This window comes from Halichoerus grypus, chromosome 7 (genome assembly GCF_964656455.1).
Source record: "Halichoerus grypus chromosome 7, mHalGry1.hap1.1, whole genome shotgun sequence".
Classification (NCBI taxonomy): Eukaryota; Metazoa; Chordata; class Mammalia; order Carnivora; family Phocidae; genus Halichoerus; species Halichoerus grypus.
The window spans coordinates 102,375,517-102,398,486 of NC_135718.1; the positions used below are offsets into that span (position 1 = coordinate 102,375,517).

At 33.1% G+C, this 22,970-nt stretch overlaps 1 protein-coding gene across 2 annotated transcripts in view; it reads left to right on the forward strand.

Moving 5' to 3' along the window:
• The window catches only part of SUCO (SUN domain containing ossification factor), an 87,285-nt gene that overhangs the window by 16,160 nt on the left and 48,155 nt on the right, over positions 1-22,970 (forward strand). For both annotated transcript variants that reach the window (XM_036074175.2, XM_036074177.2), the window contains exons 2-9: positions 7,238-7,346; positions 9,386-9,496; positions 11,608-11,762; positions 13,360-13,497; positions 13,724-13,874; positions 17,620-17,743; positions 18,498-18,622; positions 19,668-19,735. In XM_036074175.2, the coding sequence (XP_035930068.1) occupies positions 7,238-7,346; positions 9,386-9,496; positions 11,608-11,762; positions 13,360-13,497; positions 13,724-13,874; positions 17,620-17,743; positions 18,498-18,622; positions 19,668-19,735 (981 nt within the window). The remainder of the gene's footprint in view (positions 1-7,237; positions 7,347-9,385; positions 9,497-11,607; positions 11,763-13,359; positions 13,498-13,723; positions 13,875-17,619; positions 17,744-18,497; positions 18,623-19,667; positions 19,736-22,970) is intronic.

The following is a 22,970-nucleotide window of genomic DNA, read 5'->3' on the forward strand; positions in this document are numbered from 1 at the left end:
TCATTAGTTTTATACTTTGTGCCAATTTTGCTATTTTTCTAGACAAATCCATTTCTTCTAACTTTTCAAATATATTGGTATTTGTATAATTTGTAATATTTTATAATTTTAAAAATCTGTTTTATCTGTGGTTATTTCATGTTTTTGTAGCATATTTTGTTAATTCACATCACCAACTCTTCTTGATCGGTTTTGTCAGAGATTTATCTTTTTAACATTTTCTTCAAAGAACCAAGTTTTGGTTTTCTGAATCTTTGCCTTTTTCTTTATTTCAGTGTTTTCTGTCCTTATAGCCTTCCTTTTTATTTTATTTTATTTTATTTTATTTTATTTTATTTACACTCTTATCTCTTTGAGTTGAAAGATTAGCTCTTTTTTTCAGGGTTTGTCTTCCAATGTGTTTAGAAGCATAGTTTTCCTGCTATTGTCTTATCTGCATCCCACCAATTTTGACCAGTAGTCCTCCACTATAATATTTCATAATGTTCCTTATTATTTCCTCTTTAACGGAAGGATTATTCTGCTGTATCATTTGTGTTTCTAGACTTAGAATGTTGGCTTTTTGTTACTTCAAATATTGTTGCCATGTGGTTGGAGAGTATAGTTTATTAGATCTTCAGTCTTTGGAATTTGAGTCTTCTTTTGAAGTTTTAGTATATGATCAGTATTTGGGAAATATTCCATGTGTGCTTGAAAAGAATGTTTAATTTGATTTGTTATAAAGTTCTATATTTTTGATCAAGCTTGTTTCTTATATATAATATAAATCTTATGTTTCCTTAGTTTTTGTCCATCTCTTATTTTGTAAGAGATAATTTAAAATAGGCTACCAAGGCACCTGGGTGGCTCAGTTGGTCTAACTCTTGATTTCTGCTCAGGTCATGATCTCAGGGTTGAGACTGAGCCCTGCGTCAGGCTCCATGTTGGACATGGAGCCTGCTTAAGATTCTCCCTCTCCCTCTGCCCCATTCCTCCCAACCCCCACGCTTTCTCTTAAAAAAAAAATAAGCTGCCATAATTTTTGATTATTCTGTTTTCACATGTAGCTTTGGTTGTTTTATATATTTTGAAGTGATACTGTTGGGTGCATATATATTTATAATCATATCTTTTTACTATGATAAATAAATCTCTTAGTGACATAATGCTTATCAATTTAATTGTTTTAATTAGAATTGCTACTTATTTTTTTTCATGTTTTCTCAATGTATCTACTCAAATTTTTAATGAATTGAAAATTATGCCTAACATTTCCTAACAAGCCTCTGTATCTAACATAATATCTGGTAAGTATTGGTAGTCTTAAGTGCTTATATAGTTTCTTCAGTATAACTCAGAGGGAAACATTAACTCATTTGAAAGTTTGACAGACTCCAGTTTAGTTTTGCCCTCTCCCTGCAATTATTAGGCTTGGCTCATTTGCATATTAACATATTCTTTATTGCACATTAATGGAATTTATTATTGCATTATTTTGCTAACTTTCTTTGATAAGATTATAAAAAGTAAATGTTTAAGGTAGCTAGGTCTGTATTTTTGAGCTAGCAGTTGTAAAACACTCTCATTCTAAGCCATTGGTAGTAAAAAAATGGTGTTTCCTCAATCACTTACACATTAAAGAATACTTTCTCTCTTAACGAAATCTTTTTTTTGTCACTTTAAGGCTTAATTCAGTTGCTATATCCTCTAGAAAAAATTTCCTGAGTCCTTCTCCTGTTCTCTTCAGTAAGAGCTAATTAATACATCTTTTACTTAACATTTACATTTTAACCACTATTTTTTGAAATATATAGTTTTAACATACCCTTTAAAACAGCATAGTGCCTAGCAGTATTAGACTGTAGGTTCCCACTGCAAGAAAAACTTAAGTCACTATACATTCAAGTTGAAAACCTTCTTTCAAGAAAAAACTATTAGTGTCATCTGGATACGAACGTTCATTCCTTCCACACTGTGGTACTTTTTTTTTAAAATCTAGTAACCATTAAGACCATATCTAAAAGAGCTTTTGTGGAAATAATAGGCAAATAACAAATATTTGTCATTAAAATAGATGAATATATATTTATTCTATTAATACATGGTAAGCCTATTTTTTGGAGAGTGAACAAAAAAAAGAAACATTAATGATATAAATACGAAATTAAAATGGAGTGCTCAACAATTGCTAATATTTCTATTGCTTTTAAGCTCATACAGTTTATAATTTATCCATATGCTTTTTGTCCATTTTAAAGAATTCTATTCTGGCAACTGTACCCAGACAGGTATTACAATAATATATGTAGAAAGTAAATACAACACTGAATTATTATTTTCTATTTAAAAATGGATGGAATTCTAAAACTTTTTCTTATGGGAATTTAAAGACATGCCAAAAAAAGTATAGAAGGAAGAGTGTAATAGGCATGTACCTGTTGCCTAGCTTCAATAATGATTAGCCTTTTGTCAATCTTATTTCATTTCTTTCTGCTCCACTTCTTAAAACAGCTTTATCAGGGGCATAATTGGCCTACAAAAAACTACATAAATTGTACAGTTTGATACATCTTGGCATATGTATACATCCCATGAAACTATCCAAGCAATTAGTGAACATATCCCCTTTACCCTCAGGAATTTTCTCATGCCCTTTTGTAATCCCTTCCTCCTGGCTTCCTCCTCCAGGCAACCACTGATTTTCATTCTGTAGCTATAGTTTATTATTTTTTTTTTTTATTTTTATTTTTTTTAAAGATTTTATTTATTTATTTATTTGACAGAGAGAGACACAGCGAGAGAGGGAACACAAGCAGGGGGAGTGGGAGAGGGAGAAGCAGGCTTCCTGCTGAGCAGGGAGCCCGATGCGGGGCTTGATCCCAGGACCCTGGGATCATGACCTGAGCCGAAGGCAGACGCTTAACGACTGAGCCACCCAGGCGCCCCTCTGTAGCTATAGTTTAGTTTGCATTTTTTGTATTATGTAAACGGAATCATACACTATATACTATTTTTTTTTTTTTTTTGATCTGGCTTCTTTCACAGAAGAATTATTTTGAGGGTGTTGTGTGTTTCAAATTCATTCCTTTTTATTGCTGAATAGTATTACATTGCATGTCTGTAGTACGGATTGTTTATCTTTGTACCTGTTCATGGACATTTGAGAGTTTTTTCCAGTTTTTGACTACTATAAATAGAGCTCTTGTGACCTTTTGTGTTTTCCTTTCTCTTGAGTGAATACTTAAGGGTGGAATGGCCGGATCATATATAAGTGTGTTTCACTTTTAAAGCAATGCCAAATTGTTTTCCAAAGTGATTGTACCATTTATATTCCCATGAACAGTATATGAAAGTTTCAGTCCTTCCATATTCTTTGCAACACTTAGTATGGCCAGTCTTTTAAATTTTAGCCATTTTAATAGGTATGTAGTGGTATCTCATTATGGTTTTGATTTGCATTTCTCTATGACTAAGGATGTTGAGCATCTTTCACTTTTATTTGCCATCCCTGTGTCTTCTTTGGTGATATGACGGTGAAAATCTTTTGCCTGTTTTTAAAAAATTAGGTTGTTTCTTATTTTTTTTTTTTAAAGATTTTATTTATTTGCCAGAGAGAGAGAGCATGAGAGAGCATGTGTGTTCACACAAACACAAGCAAGGGAGCTGCAGGCAGAGGGGGAAGCAGGCTCCCCACTGAGCAAAGAGCCCGATGCGGAACTCGATCCCAGGACCCCTGGATCATCACCTGAGCTGAGGCAGATGCTTAACTGACTGAGCCACCCAGGCAACCCAAAAATTGGGTTCTTTCTTACTTGAGTTTTGAGAGTTCTTTACGCTGGATACAAATCCTTTACCACATATATGCTTTGCAAATATTTCCTCCCAGTCTGTAACTTTCCTTCTCATTTTAATAAGTGTATTTTGTGGAACAGAAGTTTTTAATTTTGAAGTTCGGTTTCTCAATTTTTTCTTCCATGGATTGTGCTTATTTTTAAAAGAAACTTGTATTTTGGATTGATTTTAGATTTATAGACAATATGCAAAGGTAGTACGAAGAGTTAACTATATACCTTTCACCCAGCCTCCCTGAATGCTAAATCTCACATAACCTTCCTACATTGGGGAGGGCAGTCTACTGAGTCTACTGATGCTAATGCTAATCTCATTTCCAAAAAACTCAGAACTTGGAGTAATAGGATTTAATTTATGATATTAAAAACAAGGATCTGTTGGTCTTCACAATAACTGTGGATATTAGGAATTATGTATACACACACACGTAGTTCCTGATGATAAAACTAGTATATGCTTGTGGTAGAAATTTAGAAACTATAGAAAAGGATAAGAAAATAAGGGGGTATCACCACCAAAACGCTAATATCCACAGTTTTGGATATTTGAAACTTTGGTTGTCCCAAATACCTACACACACACACACACACACACACACACGCACGCACGCACGCACGCACACACACACACATCCCCCCCGAGAAACAATGTAAAAGTCTGTCAGTAAAGAAGTACATAATAAATAATGATGTATCAGTATGAGGTTTTGAAAAGTAATATATTCTTGTGGTTCAAAATTCAGAAGACATAGAGTATTTTTTTTTTTTTTTTTTTAATTTATTTATTTAACAGAGAGAGAGATAGCGAGAGAGGGAACACAAGCCGGGGGAGTGGGAGAGGGAGAAGCAGGCTTCCCGCGGAGCAGGGAGCCCGATGCGGGCCTCGATCCCAGGACCCCAGGATCATGACCTGAGCCGAAGGCAGACGCTTAACGACTGAGCCACCCAGGCGCCCAGAAGACATAGAGTATTTAGTAAAAAATGCTCTTGTATTTTTCTTGTGACTCTGCCACCCAGTTTTCCTCCTTGGATGCAACCAAGGTAGTGCTTTTTTAAAAAAAAAATTCTTTCAAAGAAATGTATGCACACACAAATACCTTTAGTACACATGTATACATGGTAGCCTACTAAGTATGTATATATTATTATGTACCTTGCTCTTCTCCCCCTTTATTTTTTTAGTTTTAATTTTATCAAAATAGTATATCCATATGAAAGTCAGATAGCTCTAAAAGATTTATTTATTTATTTATTTATTTTGGTTTGAAAGAAACCACTTTCATCTCTTGGCTGATTAATTTTATATTCTTTGTCTCTAAAATAATTGCTTTAATGTCAGTTTTAGGTATTCTAGTGCGGATGATCAGATTCTCTTTACTATATGCTGGTAATACAATTCTGTCATAATTTGGGTTAGATCAATATTCATTATTTATATAATTATTGACATATATATGCTATTCACAGCTGAGCCATGTAGTAAAACATGATTACTTTTCCTTTTCTGTACTTCTTTTCTTTTCTCCTGGAACTAATATTTGACTTCTTAAGTTTGCTTATTTTTTTATTTAATTACGAACTGTCTGCCAGTTACATAGATTTGTACTTAAGATTTTCAAAGACCTATCTGATGTGCTGTCAATTTCATCCTCTGAAAGAAGGTTCTTCTAGAGTTTCTGATAACCTCCAATTTAGACTGGTTGCTCCCTGTTCTCTCTGTATAGCTGTCATCTTAGGATTTCTGTTTCCAGTCACCAAGGGGATTCCCTTTCCCTCTGTCATCTCAAAACTATATTGTTGTGATTACTGTGGTTTCATAGACATGTAGTTCCCTCATATTAAAATCTTCTTGATTATTCTTACTGTTTATATAAATTTTAGAGTCAGCCTACCTACTTAAAAATCTCCTTCTTTATGTCTTCAAATCTTCTGTATATATTAGCTCAAATTGTATAATTTGACTTTTCCATGTTAAAGAATTGGGGCGCCTGGGTGGCTCAGTCGTTGAGCGTCTGCCTTCGGCTCAGGTCATGATCCCAGGGTCCTGGGATCGAGCCCCGCATCGGGCTCTCTGCTCGGCCGGGAGCCTGCTTCTCCCTCTCCCACTCCCCCTGCTTGTGTTCCCTCTCTAGCTGTCTCCCTCTCTCTCTGTCAAATAAATAAAATAAAATCTTTAAAAAAAAAAAAAAAAAAAGAATTGTCAAATATTGGCGATTTCAAACAGGTCAACCAAATAGAACATTTCTTGCTAAGTTTGTATTTTAGTTTTTATTGTTCTTTTGCAAATGGGAACTTTTCTTCTGTTTCATCTTGTAACAGGTAGTGATGGTTTGAGTAGAGTTGATTTGAATCTAATTTTATACCTAGGAATATAATTTTTATATCCAAGACTTCTTTTAATAGGTGGTTCTTTTTAATTTTCCACCTATATAAAGTCATTATCTGCAATTAATGATCATTTTCTGTCCCCTTTTCCATTTTTATACCTTTTATCATATTACGTAATACTAACAGTAATAGACATTCTTGTCTTGTTTCAGATCTAAATAGGGTTATTTTTAGATTACGTCACTAAGTTTGGTACTGACTTTTAGGCTTGTGTATTGTGCATATATGTTTCCGTGGTAAACATCTGCTTATTCTCTATTTTAAGAAAATCTTGATGGATGTGTAAGTTTATCAGATGTCTTTCAGTGACTGTGGAATAATCCTAAGATATTTTTCCATCATATTTTTGCATGGTAGACTAAATAAATAGATTTTATTATATTGAACCACTTTTGAATATCAGAACTAAACTCTACTTGATCATAACAGTGGTATATTATTTCTTTGGTGTGTTCCTAGAGACTTTCTTTTTTATTGTTTTATTTAGAATTTTTGTGTCTGATTTCAAAGGTTGTATTAACCTGTAGTATTCATTTGTGTGTGCTGTTTCTCTTAATTTTGGCTATCACGGCTTTGTTTCCTATATCAAAATTATTTGGAAACTTAGCTTCTATGCTTTGAAATAGTTTAGGCAGCTTTAGAATTCTCTGTTCTTAAATATTTAGTAAAATTTAGAATATTATTGGCATCTGGTACTTTCTGAGGAGGTTAACTCCTTGAAAACTTTTCCTTCTGTGATAATTATCAGATAGTCCTTTTGTGAAATCTTTATTGTTTTACCTTCATGAAATTCATAATGCCTTACTTGGAATGCTGATAACACAGTTTATGGGGGTTTTTAGGGCATTAAAAAATGTCTTATGTACATTTGTCTTCATTAAATTGTTAAGTTCTTGAGGGCATTAGGGTAGGAGCCATCTATTTCTTTATTGCCTAAAATTCTAGCCCATAGTAGGGAATATGTTGGCTTAACAACTTTTCCTTCTTTCTTTCTTTTGGTGATGGTGAATGTTTTACAGGCTTCCCAGTTGGCGTGTATGTTGTAAAGAGAGTTCTTCAGCTTCATCATATTACTCTCAAGATGACAATTGTGCACTAGAAAATGAAGATGTACAATTCCAGAAAAAGGTACCTTAAATAAAGTTGACAATGTAATTTGTGTGTCAGCTTTTTAAGACTTCCTCAAAACATTTGGAATAAAAGTAATTTCAAAAATACTATGACATAGTTTTTGGTGATTTGTAATTCTCCTTGCTGTAATCGGAAGAATTACTCAGGTCATTCTGAAAGTAAGCTATCCTTGAGATATTTATATGTTTATTCTTGGAATGTTGTAACATCCTTAGTCCTAGAGTAGGGAAAAAAATAGTAGCTATTTGGAGAACTGAAAACCAGTGGTTCACTTTTTAATATTCTAAATAGTTCAAAGGTTTCAAAAGAAACCCTTATAAGTAAACACTTAGAACTGAGGATTATAGGGAGACCCTGCAGTCAGTGGCTATGTAGTTTTTTTATATAATTGGGTGGAGTGAATAGACAGAGTCCAAAAAACCAGACCAGATGATCTTTAAATCATTTATTATTTTATCATTTTGAATTATAAAAGGTGGGGTGCCTGGCTGACTCAGTCAGTAGAGCATGCGACTCTTGATCTCAGGATCATGAGTTCAAGCCCCACATTGGGCATGGAGCCTACTTAAAAAAAAAAAAGAAAGTAAAATCAATCAGTCACTCAATAATAAAAGGTGAGTATTGACTAGATTTGGCTCCCCCCCATCAATATATGTATTACAGTTGATCCTTGAATGACATGGGTTTGAACTGTGTGGGTACATTAATATGCAGATTTTTTTATGGTACAATACTGTAAATGTATTTTCTCTTATGATTTTCTTAACACTTTGTTTTCTCTAACTTACTTTAATGTAAGAATACAGTATAATAATACATATACAAAATATGTGTTAATTGACTGCTTATTATTGGTACAGCTTCCGGTCAACAATAGGCTATTAGTAGTTTTTGGGGAGTCAAAAGTTATATGGAGATTTTTGACTGTGCTAAGGCTTGGTACCCCTAACCCCTGCATTGTTCAAGGATCAACTGTATAGAAGTAATTTATACTAACTATAAAATATTCATATTTATATCCTGTTCCCCTCCCCAGAGGAACCACAATTTACTGTTTCTTGTGAAAACATTGAGACTTTTTTTTTTGGTTATCTATATATGGCACACAAATTAGTATTTTATTTTCCATAAAATGTCATATTATAAATATTCTACAAATGACTTCCCCCTTTGCCCCAATAATATCTCATAGATACCTTTTCATGTTGTTGTATTCTTGTGATGGTTACATTTTTATTTCATTGTATAAATTATGATGTATTTCTTTATTGACAGACTTTAGCATTGTTTCTCAGCTGTGTGTGTGCACGTGGGCTTGTGTGTGTGCATGTGTGTGAACATAAGTTTATAATGACATACTTGGAGGGGTTGGCATGATACTTATTCAAATTTTGGAGTTATGTTGGATTTATTTCTGGGATGGAGCAATTTTGAAGACTGTTGCTGAATATCTCTTTAAAAAGAATACAATTTTATACTTTTACCCACGGTCTGTAAAACTTTGATCTAATCTCTGCTGAAAAATTTGAAGACTAAATGTGAGAATGAATATAAGCGAAGTATTCAGGGGGGAAAACATATTCTTTCAGCAAATATTTAAGTATCTGGTATACGTTATAAAGACTTACGTAAACAAAGAATATGAACTTTGCTTTTATGAAACTTACATGCTAGAAGATACATTTAAACTTGAAGGTGTCTGAAATCTTAACTTGTAAGTCAGTGTCAAAAGAGAGATGATACAAAGAGCTGTATGTACATTCATTTATTAGATATTTCCTGAAGTCTTACTGTGTGCCTAATACATAGTGCTGTGTGGTAGGACTAAAGTGCTTATTAAGAAATCAAATGAGGGTCTTCAACTCATTTAGTATACATTTTAAGTGGTGGCAAGGAAGGGAATGCAGGAAGATGGACAATAAGCATGTACACAAATAAAAGTAAGAGTCAAATGTGTTATAAAGTATATAATATGTTTAGGACTGTTTTGTGAAACAGTTTTATCAGTTACCCTTTTTTTCTTTGTTGCAATATAGGATAAAAGAGAGGGACCTATCAATGCCGAATTATCGGAAAAAGTGGGTTCAAATTTACCTATTCCTCCAGAAGAACATAAATTAAAAGATGACTACATTGTGGATGTACAGGTAAGCTATGTTGCTTTGATCTTTAATGATACGTCTTTTAAAACTGCTTCACAAGACAGAAAACTTCTGTTTGGTCACCATATTGTGTATTGTTACTTTTTCTTTTTGAACTGTTGTGCAATTGGCTTTAATACTATTCACCTGCTAGGAGTACTGCTTTTGAGAAAATGTAAAATTACAGATTTAATAATAAATGTGACTATTTCTTTGTAGTAAAAGTTTGGGTGTAAATTCTCATGTCTTCTTAGATTCCATTTTGGCTCACTATAATGGATCTTTGTCTCCAGATTTTTAGATGTCGGGAAATTTTTTCTAACTTACAACAAAAGAAAGTATTTGTATGTAAAACAAAGTATTTTGATACCAAACTTTTGTCACTCAGTGTGGAATATGAATTAGTAATAGGTTAAAGTATGTTTTATATGTTTCTTATATTACATTCTGAATATTATTTTCCATTTTGTACATCAGATTTTATGAAAGATGTTAAAAACTATAAACTGACCAGAATGCTGAAGCATCTGGAACCCATTTAATATCAGGAATAGCTGAAGGAACTAGGGATATTTGATCTGGAGGAAGAAGAGCTAAGGAAAAACTAAGTATCTCAAATATTAACAAAAACAAACTTCAGCTCAAAATGAGGGAGAATTCTTTTTTTAAATACAGTTAGAGCTATTTTATGACTTAATTGGGCTATCTAAGTACAAATAGTGAGTTTCATTTTATTGGATCCTGGAAGATGTTTGTCAGATGTTTGTACGAAAGAGTAGAAAAGTGTTCTCTGTAGCCCTTCTAGTTATATGACTATCCCGAACAGTCCTGCCATTGTTCATTTTCTAGAATTTTTATCATGGTATACTCTTGCTCAAGTACTTTGAAGTGCTTACTGCGTCTTATAGATCTTTGCTGTTCAGTATAGTAGCCACTAGCTACATTTGGCTATTGAGCACTGGAAATGCAGTTAGTCCAAATTGAGACTCGCTGTAAGTATTAAATACATACTGGATTTTGGAGACTTAGTAAAAAAAAAAAAAAAAAAAGTAAACTATCTCATTTTTTTTAGTACTGAATACATATTAAAATGATAATATTTGATAATAATATAAACTCCTTTTCTCAAGGCCTCCACCATAAAATGCAAACTATTTGTATTCCTTTGTGTATTTTTCATTTCAGTGTAAATAATTCCCCAAATGATCATATTTTATATTTCACTGACTCTATATCTTATGTTTTCTTTCTGTTCTCATACTGGGTCCTTTTTTTCTTCAAAGTCCTAGTTTTTCTAGTCCATAATAGTCTATAGTTTCTCTTTTCGTTGAACTGAGCATGAGTACCTCACTTGATACTCACTTAATAAGCATTAAATGTCTACTATGTGCCAGGGAACATGAAAATCAAGAGAACATAGTTCTTACTCAAGACATTTATAGTATACTTGAAAAAGAGAAGGAGACCTAAATAAGGCAATTGAGGTTTTACAGATGCTCTATTAAGTCTATACAGAGAACAGTAGAGGCATAGAGGAAGAGGAATGGCTAATTCTATTTAAGGTTGGTAGTGGGGGAGATGTGCTGATAGAGGTTTCAAATATGAGTGGTATTATGTAGATTTCAGATTGTGTTTTAGAGGAGTGAATGGCCCAGAGCATCCAAGGACTGAAGGATCAGTGAGAATCATTTATTGCATTGTAATGTTACTTGTACATGCCCTGTGTTGTTGTTTATTGATGTACATTATCTTCTAAACTGCTCTGCGGCAAGAAGTATGTGTTGTATTGTTTTGTATATTTAAATATGATTTCTGTGTGGCTACTAGCATTAATTAAAGTAAGAGGGAAATATATGTAGGTCCTGATAGAAAATAGGAAAGAAGAAAGGCACGCTCCTTTGTTCTAGTTTGTGAAATGCCATGAAAAATGTCTAGAGCTTGTATTTTAATATGAAATATATTCCTTGGGAGGTATTGTTGGAAGATAGGATTTTTATAAAAGTACATTCTTGATACTGTCACTTTTGAGACATACTTTTATAAAATCCTGTATAGCTAAAGAGATAATTTATTAATCTCAACATTTAATATAACTGACTTTTTTTTTTTTTAAACAGAATATGGAGTCAAAAAAGTTAAGTCCATCTGTAATTGAGACACTCCCTACAATTGATCTACATGAAGATTCTTCCAGTGGAGTTGTGGGCAGTGAAAACATTGAAAATATTTCCAGCTCATCTACCTCAGAGATCACTCCAATCTCAAAGCTTGAGTAAGTTATTACAAAGAAAAAAAGAGAATCTAATTAGGTAATGATAGAAAAATGTCTTAAGAAAATAAGGCAGCTTGAAACTCAGATTTGAAGTTTAGACTATATAGCAGACTTAAGTTATGATGCCTCTGTTTTACATTTTTATTTTATTTTAATGTAAGGATCTTTTGATATAAGTATTTATTCTGTTCCTAAACCCAGTGAGGTTGATTAGATCTCAGCCATGAAATCTCTGCATCACAAAAAATGAGGTTCTACTTGTTTAAGTAACTACTTATTTGAATAATCTTCCCTATAATTATCAAAGATTCGAATGTCAGATTATTCATTTCTATCAAGTATTACTGCAGCATTCCATTCATAGTTGTGTCTTTTTGTGAATAGCTACCTTTTTCAAACTTGATAATAAATATTCAGAATATGTAGCTGTAAGAGTTCCTTAATTTAGAAAATCTATTGTGTACTTTCCTAGTCCTTACAGCAACACTACAGAACAAAATTCCCTTCTCTCATACTACATTAAGCATTTCCTTTATCAAATGAGTTAATATATATATTAAAAATGAATAGAACAATATCTGGCACATAATAATAATATATGTGTCAGTTAATATTCTTATTATCTTCACTACTTTTTTAATTTTTTTCCCACAGCACTTTTTAAACACTTATTCTTCTCAAGAATGGAAAGGACTGGGGTAGAGGAGTTGTATTCAAAGATGTTAGAGTTGCCATTTAGGGGTTTATCCTAGGTAAGGAATAAAGAAACAAGACATTCTTAGAAGTAACGGTAGTATTTAAAAATTTAAAAATACTTATTCCAGAAAGAATTTAAGGCTAGATACTACAAATCTGAACAGTACATCTTATTTTCCCATTGTACTGAACATGACTGCTTAGTGAATTGGAAGTGAGTAGGACAGAATATTAGGGTAGTATTTTTAAAAATGAAATTCTAAAAGTGCCTTAAGAACTTAGTGAAATGTTTTAAGATAATAGATTATTTTTTGATAACTATAGGCAACAACTCTAATACTGGTAGATTATACTAACAGAAAGGAAACATTAGAGAAGATACAGTTAAGATAAATTTTAAGGGCACCTGGGTGGCTCAGTCAGTTAAGCATCCAACTCTTGATTTCAGCTCAGGTCATGATCTCAGGGTCATGAGATTGAGCCCCAAGTCGGGCTCCATGCTGAGCATGGAGCCTGCTTAAGATTCTCTCTCCCTCTCCCTCTGTCCCTCCTGTCCCCACTTGCATGTGCTGGTGCACTCTCCTTCTCTTTCTCTAATAAATAAATACATACATAAATAAATTTAAAATCTTATTTTTTATGAGATCAAATACTAAGCTATGATATTTTGTTTTAAAATTTGTTAATTACCTATTTAACAGCCAAAGCCATTAACAGATCAAGAGTCAGCAGTTAACTTTACATGATTTAAAATGAGTAAATTCTTGAAAACAGCCTGTAGAACTGTAAGGCATTCTTCTCTGGTTTAGATTATGTTTTGAAAATCACTAATACAATTTTTAACTTATGCCACATTATGTTCATTGAGTTGCCAGATTGTCTTTTTTGTTTCTATTTTTAGTGAAATAGAAAACCCTGGTACTATTCCTATAGCAAAACCAAGTGAAACTGAGCAATCTGAAACTGATTGTGATGTTGGTGAGGCCCTTGAAGCGAATGCTCCAGTTGATCAGCCTTCCTTTGTCAGTCCACCTGAAAGGTGGGTGTGAGCTGTTGTTTTCCTTTTGTATAATTCTGTAATAATAGCAGTGTCAGGTTTGAATGGACTTTGGTGTGTGCTTAATTCCAGTTTATGATCGTGAGAAAGCTAATCCCTTTGTGCTCTTTTCTTGGTTTATTTTGTACATGATAATTTTAACAGTTTAGATTACATAAACTTGTTATTCAGCTAATTTTTTTTAATATGTCTTTTTGGTTTCAAATAGCCTTGTTGGCCAGCATATAGAAAATGTGTCATCTTCACATGGCAAAGGAAAAATAACAAAATCAGAATTTGAATCAAAAGTTTCAGCAAGTGATCAGGCTAGTGGTGATACAAAATCTGCATTGAACGCTTCAGATAATTTAAAAAATGAGGTAGGTATATAACTTGCACTGTTTCCTACTTTATTATATGCATTATTATTATTAGCTAATCTTGCAATTTGCTAACCATATTTGCCATAAAATTAGGGATTAAGTAGTTAATGAGGAATGTGGAACTGAGGTGAGCTGTACTTCCTGAGAGCAAATGGTTACTTCCTGGGTACTGTTACCAGTATATTATTTATACATACAGTTGTTCCAAGTATGAACTGCCTTTACTTGTATATAATTAAGTGGTTTTCTGTTACCATCAACTGTTTGATAGCAGATACATAAAGTCCTTACTTAAGAAGTTTCTGGAGAGCTATATAGAAGAAGTTATGATTATTAAATTCAGGTATCTTCAGAATATAAGTTTAACTCCATATACACTGTTAAATTTAGGCTCTTCAACCAGAATTATTTTAAAGAGACATTTTTACCTTTTGTTACTTGTGTGCAGAATACAGCTTATATTGAAGAGTATGAATTTTACAGTTATATTAGCCCCATGTAGCAGTTTTACTTTCCTTTCTCCTTTTGAGTTCTGCTTTGACTTCATATAGAGGCCAATGCAGAATTTCCTGAAGAAATGTTGACAGAGAAGTCTAGGCCTCCTTCAGGTAAGAAATAACTGAGTAACAGAGATGAAGTCCACTCCATGAACTTAACAAAAGTAAAACATGCGGAATCAAAGAGAGGTTCAAAGTACTAAGTACCATGTCCACATTTGTTCCTTTTTAATTTGGATCTTCTGTTCTCCACCTTCTCTGTCATATATTTTCAGTGAATCTGTACTCACAACTAACTAAACTTCCTTCTGGAGACTTTACTATCACTACCAGCTGTTTTTATGATGCTTCTTAAAATTATAGGAGCTCAACATTTCGTAGGCCACCATCTTGAAGGAACTAATTTTCCCAATGAAACCAAATCAAGCATATGTTATAGTTCAGTTGTCTACAGCCATAAATAAAATTAGACAAACATTACAAAAATATCTTTTTTGGAGGTATTTAAGATTCATCTGATACTACATAGACTTCTCTGATACTACATGGCAGCCAGTTTTGTCCCAGTTTTGCTTGTTCTCCTTCACCATTAGCAGACTGAAACTGCCCTTCATTACCTAGTATATAAAAATGGTTTCTGAGTTTGTGCTAATAGGCAAAATGGTATAATTTTTAACTATATTAATATCCTGGAAAAATTATCAGATAATAAGCACATTATGAAATATCCAGTAGTTTTATGTGTTGTCCAGTTCAGGATAATTCTTCCCAGTTAAGTTTGTGTGACTGGAGAGAGTATTTTTTCTGATGCAAAAGATCTTTGTGTTATCCCTGTTATCTCAAGAATCTGGAAGACAGTCTTTGCCATACTGAGAGACAGTGCTTTACCAAGTGTTTTTATGGTATTGTTTAGTTCTCTTATTTGTTGCTAAGAGGTGATAGTGATTGCTTTGCCTGGACCTCAAAAAGTGTGTGTATGTTCCTCTACTTTTTGTTGTATTTCTTTTAGTATTTGGGCTTTATTCTTAAGTACTCAGGTTAATTTTTATAAATATATGTTTTTGCTTATTTTCTCATTGTGCTGAAACTAGGTTTTTATTTAATAGCCACATTATTTAGTCAGTTAGCTTGTTCTGCAAAAGATGGAGGTTGTATGGGAGCCAATTTGCTGTCTTCCTAGAGGGAGATTATGGGTATTTGTATGCGTGTATTTGTGTAATTCATGTAATTCTAATAAGCTAGTGTATTAGTGTAATTCTAATATACTAGTATCAGTCCTTAAAAGTGTGCTTTAGGGGCGCCTGGGTTGCCCAGTCGTTAAGCGTCTGCCTTTGGCTCAGGTCATGATCCCTGGGTCCTGGGATCGAGCCCCGCATCGGGCTCCCTGCTCTGAGAGAAGCCTGCTTCTCCCTCTTCCACTCCCCCTGCTTGTGTTCCCTCTCTCACTGTCTCTCTCTTTCTCTCTCTCTCTGTCAAATAAATAAATAAAATCTTAAAAAAAAAATGTGTGCTTTAATATAGCGAGTATTAGTTCTCAAAATGTGCCCTACACTATATATAGCACACGTACACTACAGAAGACTTGTGCTATTTACCGGAGTAAGCTGTCTAAATAGATGTTGTGCACTTCTCAGGGAACTGTTAATAAATATGTTATGCATTGTTTTAGGAATACAGAAATAAATAATGGAATGAGCATCTTTACATATATTATTTAGCTTACGGAAAAAATTACAAATTAAATTGTGTGCCTTTTCCCAGTTATATTTCTTCTCTCCTCTTCAGATAGAACACCTGTGTCAAATTCAGCGTGTGTATGTGTGTGTATAAGAGTGTGTTTTTAAACTTTTTCCAAAACTGCGTTATTATAAACAGTACATACTATTATTTAGCATATTTTGAAGCAATATAAAGTGGTATCATTCTTGCCTTAAATATCATTTTACTCACCATTGTTTTTTAGATTTGTCTGTTCATTGTTTACAATGTTGTATTTCACTACCACAATTTATCTGGTCTTCAATTCAGGTTTTTTCTAATTTTTTGATGTTACAAACAGTGCTGCAGTAAGCATTCTCATGCATATTTTCCTAGGCATGTGTGCATGTTTTCACTCATATTTATACATGGGAGTGGAATTATTGGGTCATAGGGTATGCACATCTTTACTTAATATGGCTAAATCTTTTTAAGTTTATTTATTTAAGTAATCTCTGCACCCAATTTGGGGCTTGAACTCAGGATGCCAAGATGAGAGTTGCATGCTTTTCTGACTGAGCCAGCCATGCACCCTTAATATTGCTAAATTTTGAACCCCCTTCAGCAGTCTAATAGATGTCCCATAGTTCAACAGACATGCCACACTTCAGTATATGTGCTGCCGAAGCGAGCACTAGACATGCCACACTTCAAACTCCATCAGATTGGTATAATTTATTCAGCATCTCTGGTTTTCATTTGCATTCCCCTGATTATTACTGAGATTGAGCATTTTGTATTTTCTCTTTGCTGAATTTATTGTTTATCTCCTCCATTATTGATTGTAGGTAGTCTGTAGTTGGTAGTAATCCTTTATTGGTTGCAGATATTGCAACTACTTATTTCAGCTTGTGGCTTATTGTACGATGTAGTTTATGGTCTTTTGATACATTTAATTTTAAATTTTAATCCAGCCAAATGTATCAGCCTTTCTTTTATGATTTATTCTTTCTTCAACTTGTTAAATCCTTTTATATATGAAGATTTTTCTATACTTTCTTTAAAAAGCTTTGTTTTTCTTTAGACTCTTTGTGTTTCTTTATGTTTTTAAATCCATCTTAAATTTTTATGTAAATGGTAATCCGTGTTAAGGATCTTTTAGAAACTATATGCTACGTCTAAAATTAGTTCGCTTTCTTTAATGCATATATTATTTTAACTTAAATTTTAAGATGAATGCATTACAACTGTAGTATTTATTGATTTGTACAGTTTTATGTGTAAGTAATTGCTTAGGATATAATACAATTTGTTTTACAACCTATACTTATATTGTTAACGTGAAGGAATATATCTTGTTGTGCTTAGGTAGAAGATTTCAATTTTTCAAGAGAAACTCAACTTTTAAGTAAACCAAAACTTTTTACATTTCATTTTTTTTTGAAATATTATCTATCAACTATAAAATTGGACTTTAATTTCACATAAACATTTGTACTTTTATAATTTATTAATCTGTTTTCTCTGTTCTTTCACATTTCTTTCAGAGTTCTGATTATACAAAACCAGGGGAAATTGACCATATATCTGTAACAAGTCCCAAAGATCCAGAAGATATACCAACATTTGATGAATGGAAGAAGAAAGTTATGGAAGTAGAAAAAGAAAAAAGTATGGAAACACTGTGATTCCATTTATTTATTTATTTATTTATTATTTTTTTGGGGGGGAGGGGCCTGGTTTAAATACGCATTTCTCTCCATAGTTGGTAAAATAAAATAAAACCTTTGAAAACTTTTTAAAGGTGAAAGTTACTAAGATAATTATCAACCTATGTAATTTACCTGTGTATAATTATATAGTTATATAGTTTTAATCTTAATTAAAATCCATTTTGTAAATTATTAAATGAGGAAAAAATAAGATAAAGTAGGCAGAGCAGTAGTTTTCATTTCAGTTTATAAGGAAAATTGCACAGAAACTTTTTTTTTTTTGTTTGTTTTTTGGGGGGCTTGTCTGGGATATGAATGAAACTTTTTGAGTCATAAAGCTTTAAACTGTAAATAGAGTTGGACTGAGGTATTACAGTTTCTTTTTGTAAAGTAAGTCTCAGAGTTAAAAATTCTTAATGGTAGGACAGCATTCATCTTTAATAAAATATGTATATACAATATTTTGATTCTCATGGATAAGCTTTATTTTGAGAATTATATTACTTAGACATAAATCAAGTAATGTGGATTTTTGTAGTTAATTTGGTTTGGGGGAGTATTTTGAATTTAACGGGTTTTTTAAAACATTCTCTTAAGCATTAAAACCTGTTCATCAGTACACATCAGCTATTGCTTTTGAGATCATTGTTTGTTGGGAGTATTTTTAATCATAATCATCATATATATATGTTTATAATAAGGTTTGTCTGCAGGTCAGTCAATGCATCCATCTTCTAATGGAGGTCTACATGCAACAAAAAAAGTGCAGAAAAATCGAAATAATTATGCCTCAGTAGAATGTGGTGCCAAAATTTTGGCAGCTAATCCAGAAGCCAAGGTACTTAACTATAAAATTCTTCTATACTTGTAGGACACTAGTAACTTTATTAAATCAAGGTAGCAGTTTGCTGAGAACTATATTTTAACATGAGCTACTTTTCTGATTCACTGATAAATGTAAGATTATGCTTTTAAAGACATTTTCTTGTATGAATTCTTAGTTATATTGGTTGATACATTGCACCTTTTTTATTTCTTTCAAAGACTTTGTTTTTTAAGAGCAGTTAAGATTCACAGCAAAATTGAGAGAAAGGTAGAAATTTCTTTCATAACCCTTACTCTCACACATGTGTAGCCTCCTCCATTATCAACATACTTCCCACCAGAGTGATACATTTGTTACAGTTGATAACTTACACTGACACATTATTATCACCTGAAGTCTATAGTTTACCTTAGGGTTCACTCTTATCATATGGTCTATGGGTTTAAACAAATGTGTAATGACATGTTATCAATCATTATAGTATCATAGAGTATTTTTACTGCCCTAAAAATCCTCTGTGCTCCACCTGTTCATCCCTCCCTCCTCTCAACCCCCGATCTTTTTACTATCTTCATAGATTTGTCTTTTCCAGAGTATCATGTAGTTGGACTCATACTATATGTAGCCTTTTGAGATTGGCTTCTTTCATGTAGTAATATGCATTTAAGTTTCATCTGTGGCTTAATAGCTCATTTCTTTTTAGTGCTAAATGATATTCTGTTGTCTGGATGTGCTGCAGTTTATCTCTTCATCCAATGAAGGGCATTCATCCTGTCTTTTAACTTTTAAAACCTGTTTGAAATTTTAAAAAGAAAATAGCTAATAGAAAATCATTTTTCCTTTATAGTAACAGACATTTAATTTAAAATGTTTTGTTGTAAGGCTAACTTAACACTATAGACATAACCAGTAAATTTTAGCCATTTTTATGCCTTCTTCTCAGATGAGTGTTTCAGAATCTTAGTATTTTAAGATCTAAAAATAGAAATCCTAGAAATCTTTAGAGTTGAAATATTTTTCCTTAAGTAATTTATTCCCTTCCCCCTTTTTAAAATAGAGCACATCTGCTATTCTTATAGAAAATATGGATCTTTATATGTTGAATCCTTGCAGCACTAAAATTTGGTAAGTAAAGTGCATTCTATGTGTGTACATATTATGTTAAGCTTTTATGTTAGGATTAGATTGATTTGTTCCTATAGTCACTTAAAAAGCATTTATGATTGATAGGTGCTGGTACTGTACTTACCTTAGGTCCTGGGATACAGAATTGAAGACGAAATACCTTTCCTTTTGAAAAGGTCACAGCCACAGGCAAAAAATAGGTCTAGCCAAATAATTATGAAAATAGTATTAAAAGTATTGCTGAAAGATTATGATAGGAACAGTGATGATATTTAATTGTGAGAGAATAATTCCTGAGCTGAATCTTGAAGGATTCATAGGAAGTCACAAATGAGGGAGAGGTATTCAGGAACTGTAAGAATAAGGGAACAGTGCTAAAAGGAACATATTTCTTATGGCAGCTGTAAGTAGAAGCAGCCTGAAGAGGTTATTTTAGTCATGATAAGAATAAAGGTATAACTAGAGTAATCGTGGAAGAGGAGACAGGAGATTTAGTTTACCAATAACCAGGCCATCCAATGCTGTGTATACTTAGCTTACAATTTTTTGAAGTTTTTTAAAGACCATGGAGGGAAGTGTTTTAAGTAAGGAAGTGACATGATTTCACTGGTGTTTTAAGAAGGCTTGTCCTCAAAGGATGGCCTACAGCAGAATGCAATTGGGAGCAGGGAAACCAGTTAGGAACCTGCTTTAATTAAGGCATTGGCAGTGTAGATACAGAAGAGAGGGCGTTATGAAAGATATTTATAGCAGATAAAATTGGCAGCTCTTGGTTAGTAATTGGATGTGGAGAGAGTCATCTAGGAAATCTCCCAGGATTTTGACTCCTACTTGGATCTATAGTTCTGCCATTAACTAAGAAAGAATATAGGCAAAGGAACAGATTTATGGAGGAAAATAATGTGTGATATACCAACAGTTTTATTAGATTATTTGATTTAATTGCTCAAAAGCAGCTGTTCAAAAAAGAATTGAGGTAAATTACTGAGGTAAATTACTGATTTACTAAAAATATATATATTGATTTTTTTTTTTTTAATTTGAGGAGAAACTCTTTAAACTTTAAAGATAATGCTTATTTTCTATTCTTGGCCTTCACTCCTTTTGGTACATTTACACCACAAATTATTTAAGGGTATTAAGGATAATTTAAAAGTGTATTTTTCCTTATCTCATAGATTGGATTTGAGGATATGATTATCTGAGATTATAATTACAGTGTTATTTTGAGGTTTTTGTTTTTATTTGTAGGAGCCTCTGTAGTCAGTAACAGCTCAAGTTTTATTCTCCAAAATTTTGTATTTCAAGCAGAGACATGCTGGGATGAAGTTATATGAAGTAGTCATAGCTACCCATTTGTATTTTAACATTTCTGCCAAACAGCATGCATTTCTGTATATATGTTTACTGCATATTTAGTTTTCGCTCACTTACGTATGTGTCTTTTCACTGTAATTGAACTTCAGAGCACCTTTTACTGATTTCACTTGATTTAAGTAGGTTAATCCTCCTAAGGTATATTAAGACCACACAGTCTTACTGTAGTTTTATAAGTCTTAATATCTGGTAGAGTAAGTTTATACCTCATCTTCCTCAAAACTTTCATCACTATTCTTGTTTTTATTTAAATTCAAGTTAGTTAACATATAGTATAGTATTGGTTTCAGGAGTAGACTTTAGTGATTCATCACTTACATATAACACCCAGTGCTCATTACAAGTGCCCTCCTTAATGCCCATCACCTATTTAGCCCATCCCCACCCAAAACACCTCCCCTTGAGCAACCCTGTTTGTTCTCTATAGTTAAGAGTGGCTTACAGTTTGCCTCCCTCTATGTTTTTATCTTATCTTATTTTTCCTTCCCTTCCTGTGTTCATCTGTTTTATTTCTTAAATTCCACATGAGTGAAATCATATGGTATTTGTCTTTCTCCAACTGACTTATTTCGCTTAGCATAATGCACTCTAGTTCTATTCATGTTGTTGCAGATGGCAAGATTTCATTCTTTTTGATGGCAGTAATAGTCCTGTGTGTGTGTGTGTGTGTGCGTGTGTGTGTACCACATCTTCTCTATCCATTCATCAGTTGCATGGATACTTGGGCTCTTTCCATAGTTTGGCTATTGTTGATAATGCTACTGTAAATCAAGGTGCGTATACCCTTTTGAATCTGTATTTTTGTAGCCTTTGGGTAAATACCTAGTAGTGCCTTGCTGGGTCATAAGGTAGTTCTATTTTTAACTTTTTTGAGGAACCTCCATATTGTTTTCCAGAGTGGCTATACCAGTTTGCATTCCCACCAGCAGTGCATGAGGGTTCCCCTTTCTCTGCATCCTCACCAACATCTGTTGTTTCCTGTGTTGTTAATTTTAGCTATTCTGGCAGGTGTGGGGTGGTATCTCATTGTGGTTTTGATTTGCATTTCCCTGATGATGAGTGATGTTGAGCATCTTTTCATGTGTCTGTTAGCCATCTGTATGTCTTCTTTGGAAAAGAGTCTATTCATGTCTTCTGTCCATTTCTTAACTGGATAATTTGGTTTTTGGGTGTTGAGTTTGATAAGTTCTTTATAGGTTTTGGATGCTAAACCTTTATCTGATACTTCATTTGCAGGTATCTTCTCCCATTCCATAGGCTGCCTTTTAGTTTTGTTGATTGTTTCCTTTGCTATGCAGAAGCTTTTTATCTTGATGAGGTCCCAATAGTTCAGTTTTGCTGTTGTTTCTCTTGCCTCTGGCAACATGTCTAGTAAAAAGTTGCTACAGCCAAGGTCAAAGAGGTTATTGCCTGTGTTCTCTAGGATTTTGATGGTTTCATGTTTCACATTTAGGTCTTTCATCCATTTTGAATTTATTTTTGTGTGTGGTGTAAGAAAGTGGTCCAGTTTCATTCTTCTGCATATTGCTGTCCAGTTTTCCCAGCACCATTTGTTGAAGAGACTGTCTTTTTTTTTTCAATGGATATTCTTTCCTACTTTGTCGAAGATTAGTTGACCAGATAGTTGTGGGTCCATTTCTGGGTTCTCTGTTCTGTTCCATTGATCTGTGTGTCCTGTTTTTGTGCCAGTACCACACTGCCTTGATGATTACAGCTTTGTAACACAGCTTGAAGTCCAGAATTGTGATGCCTCCTGCTTTGCTTTTCTTTTTCAATATTACTTTGGCTATTCGGGGTCTTTTCTGGGTCTATACAAATTTTAGAATTGTTTGTTCTAGCTCTGAAAAATGCTGGTATT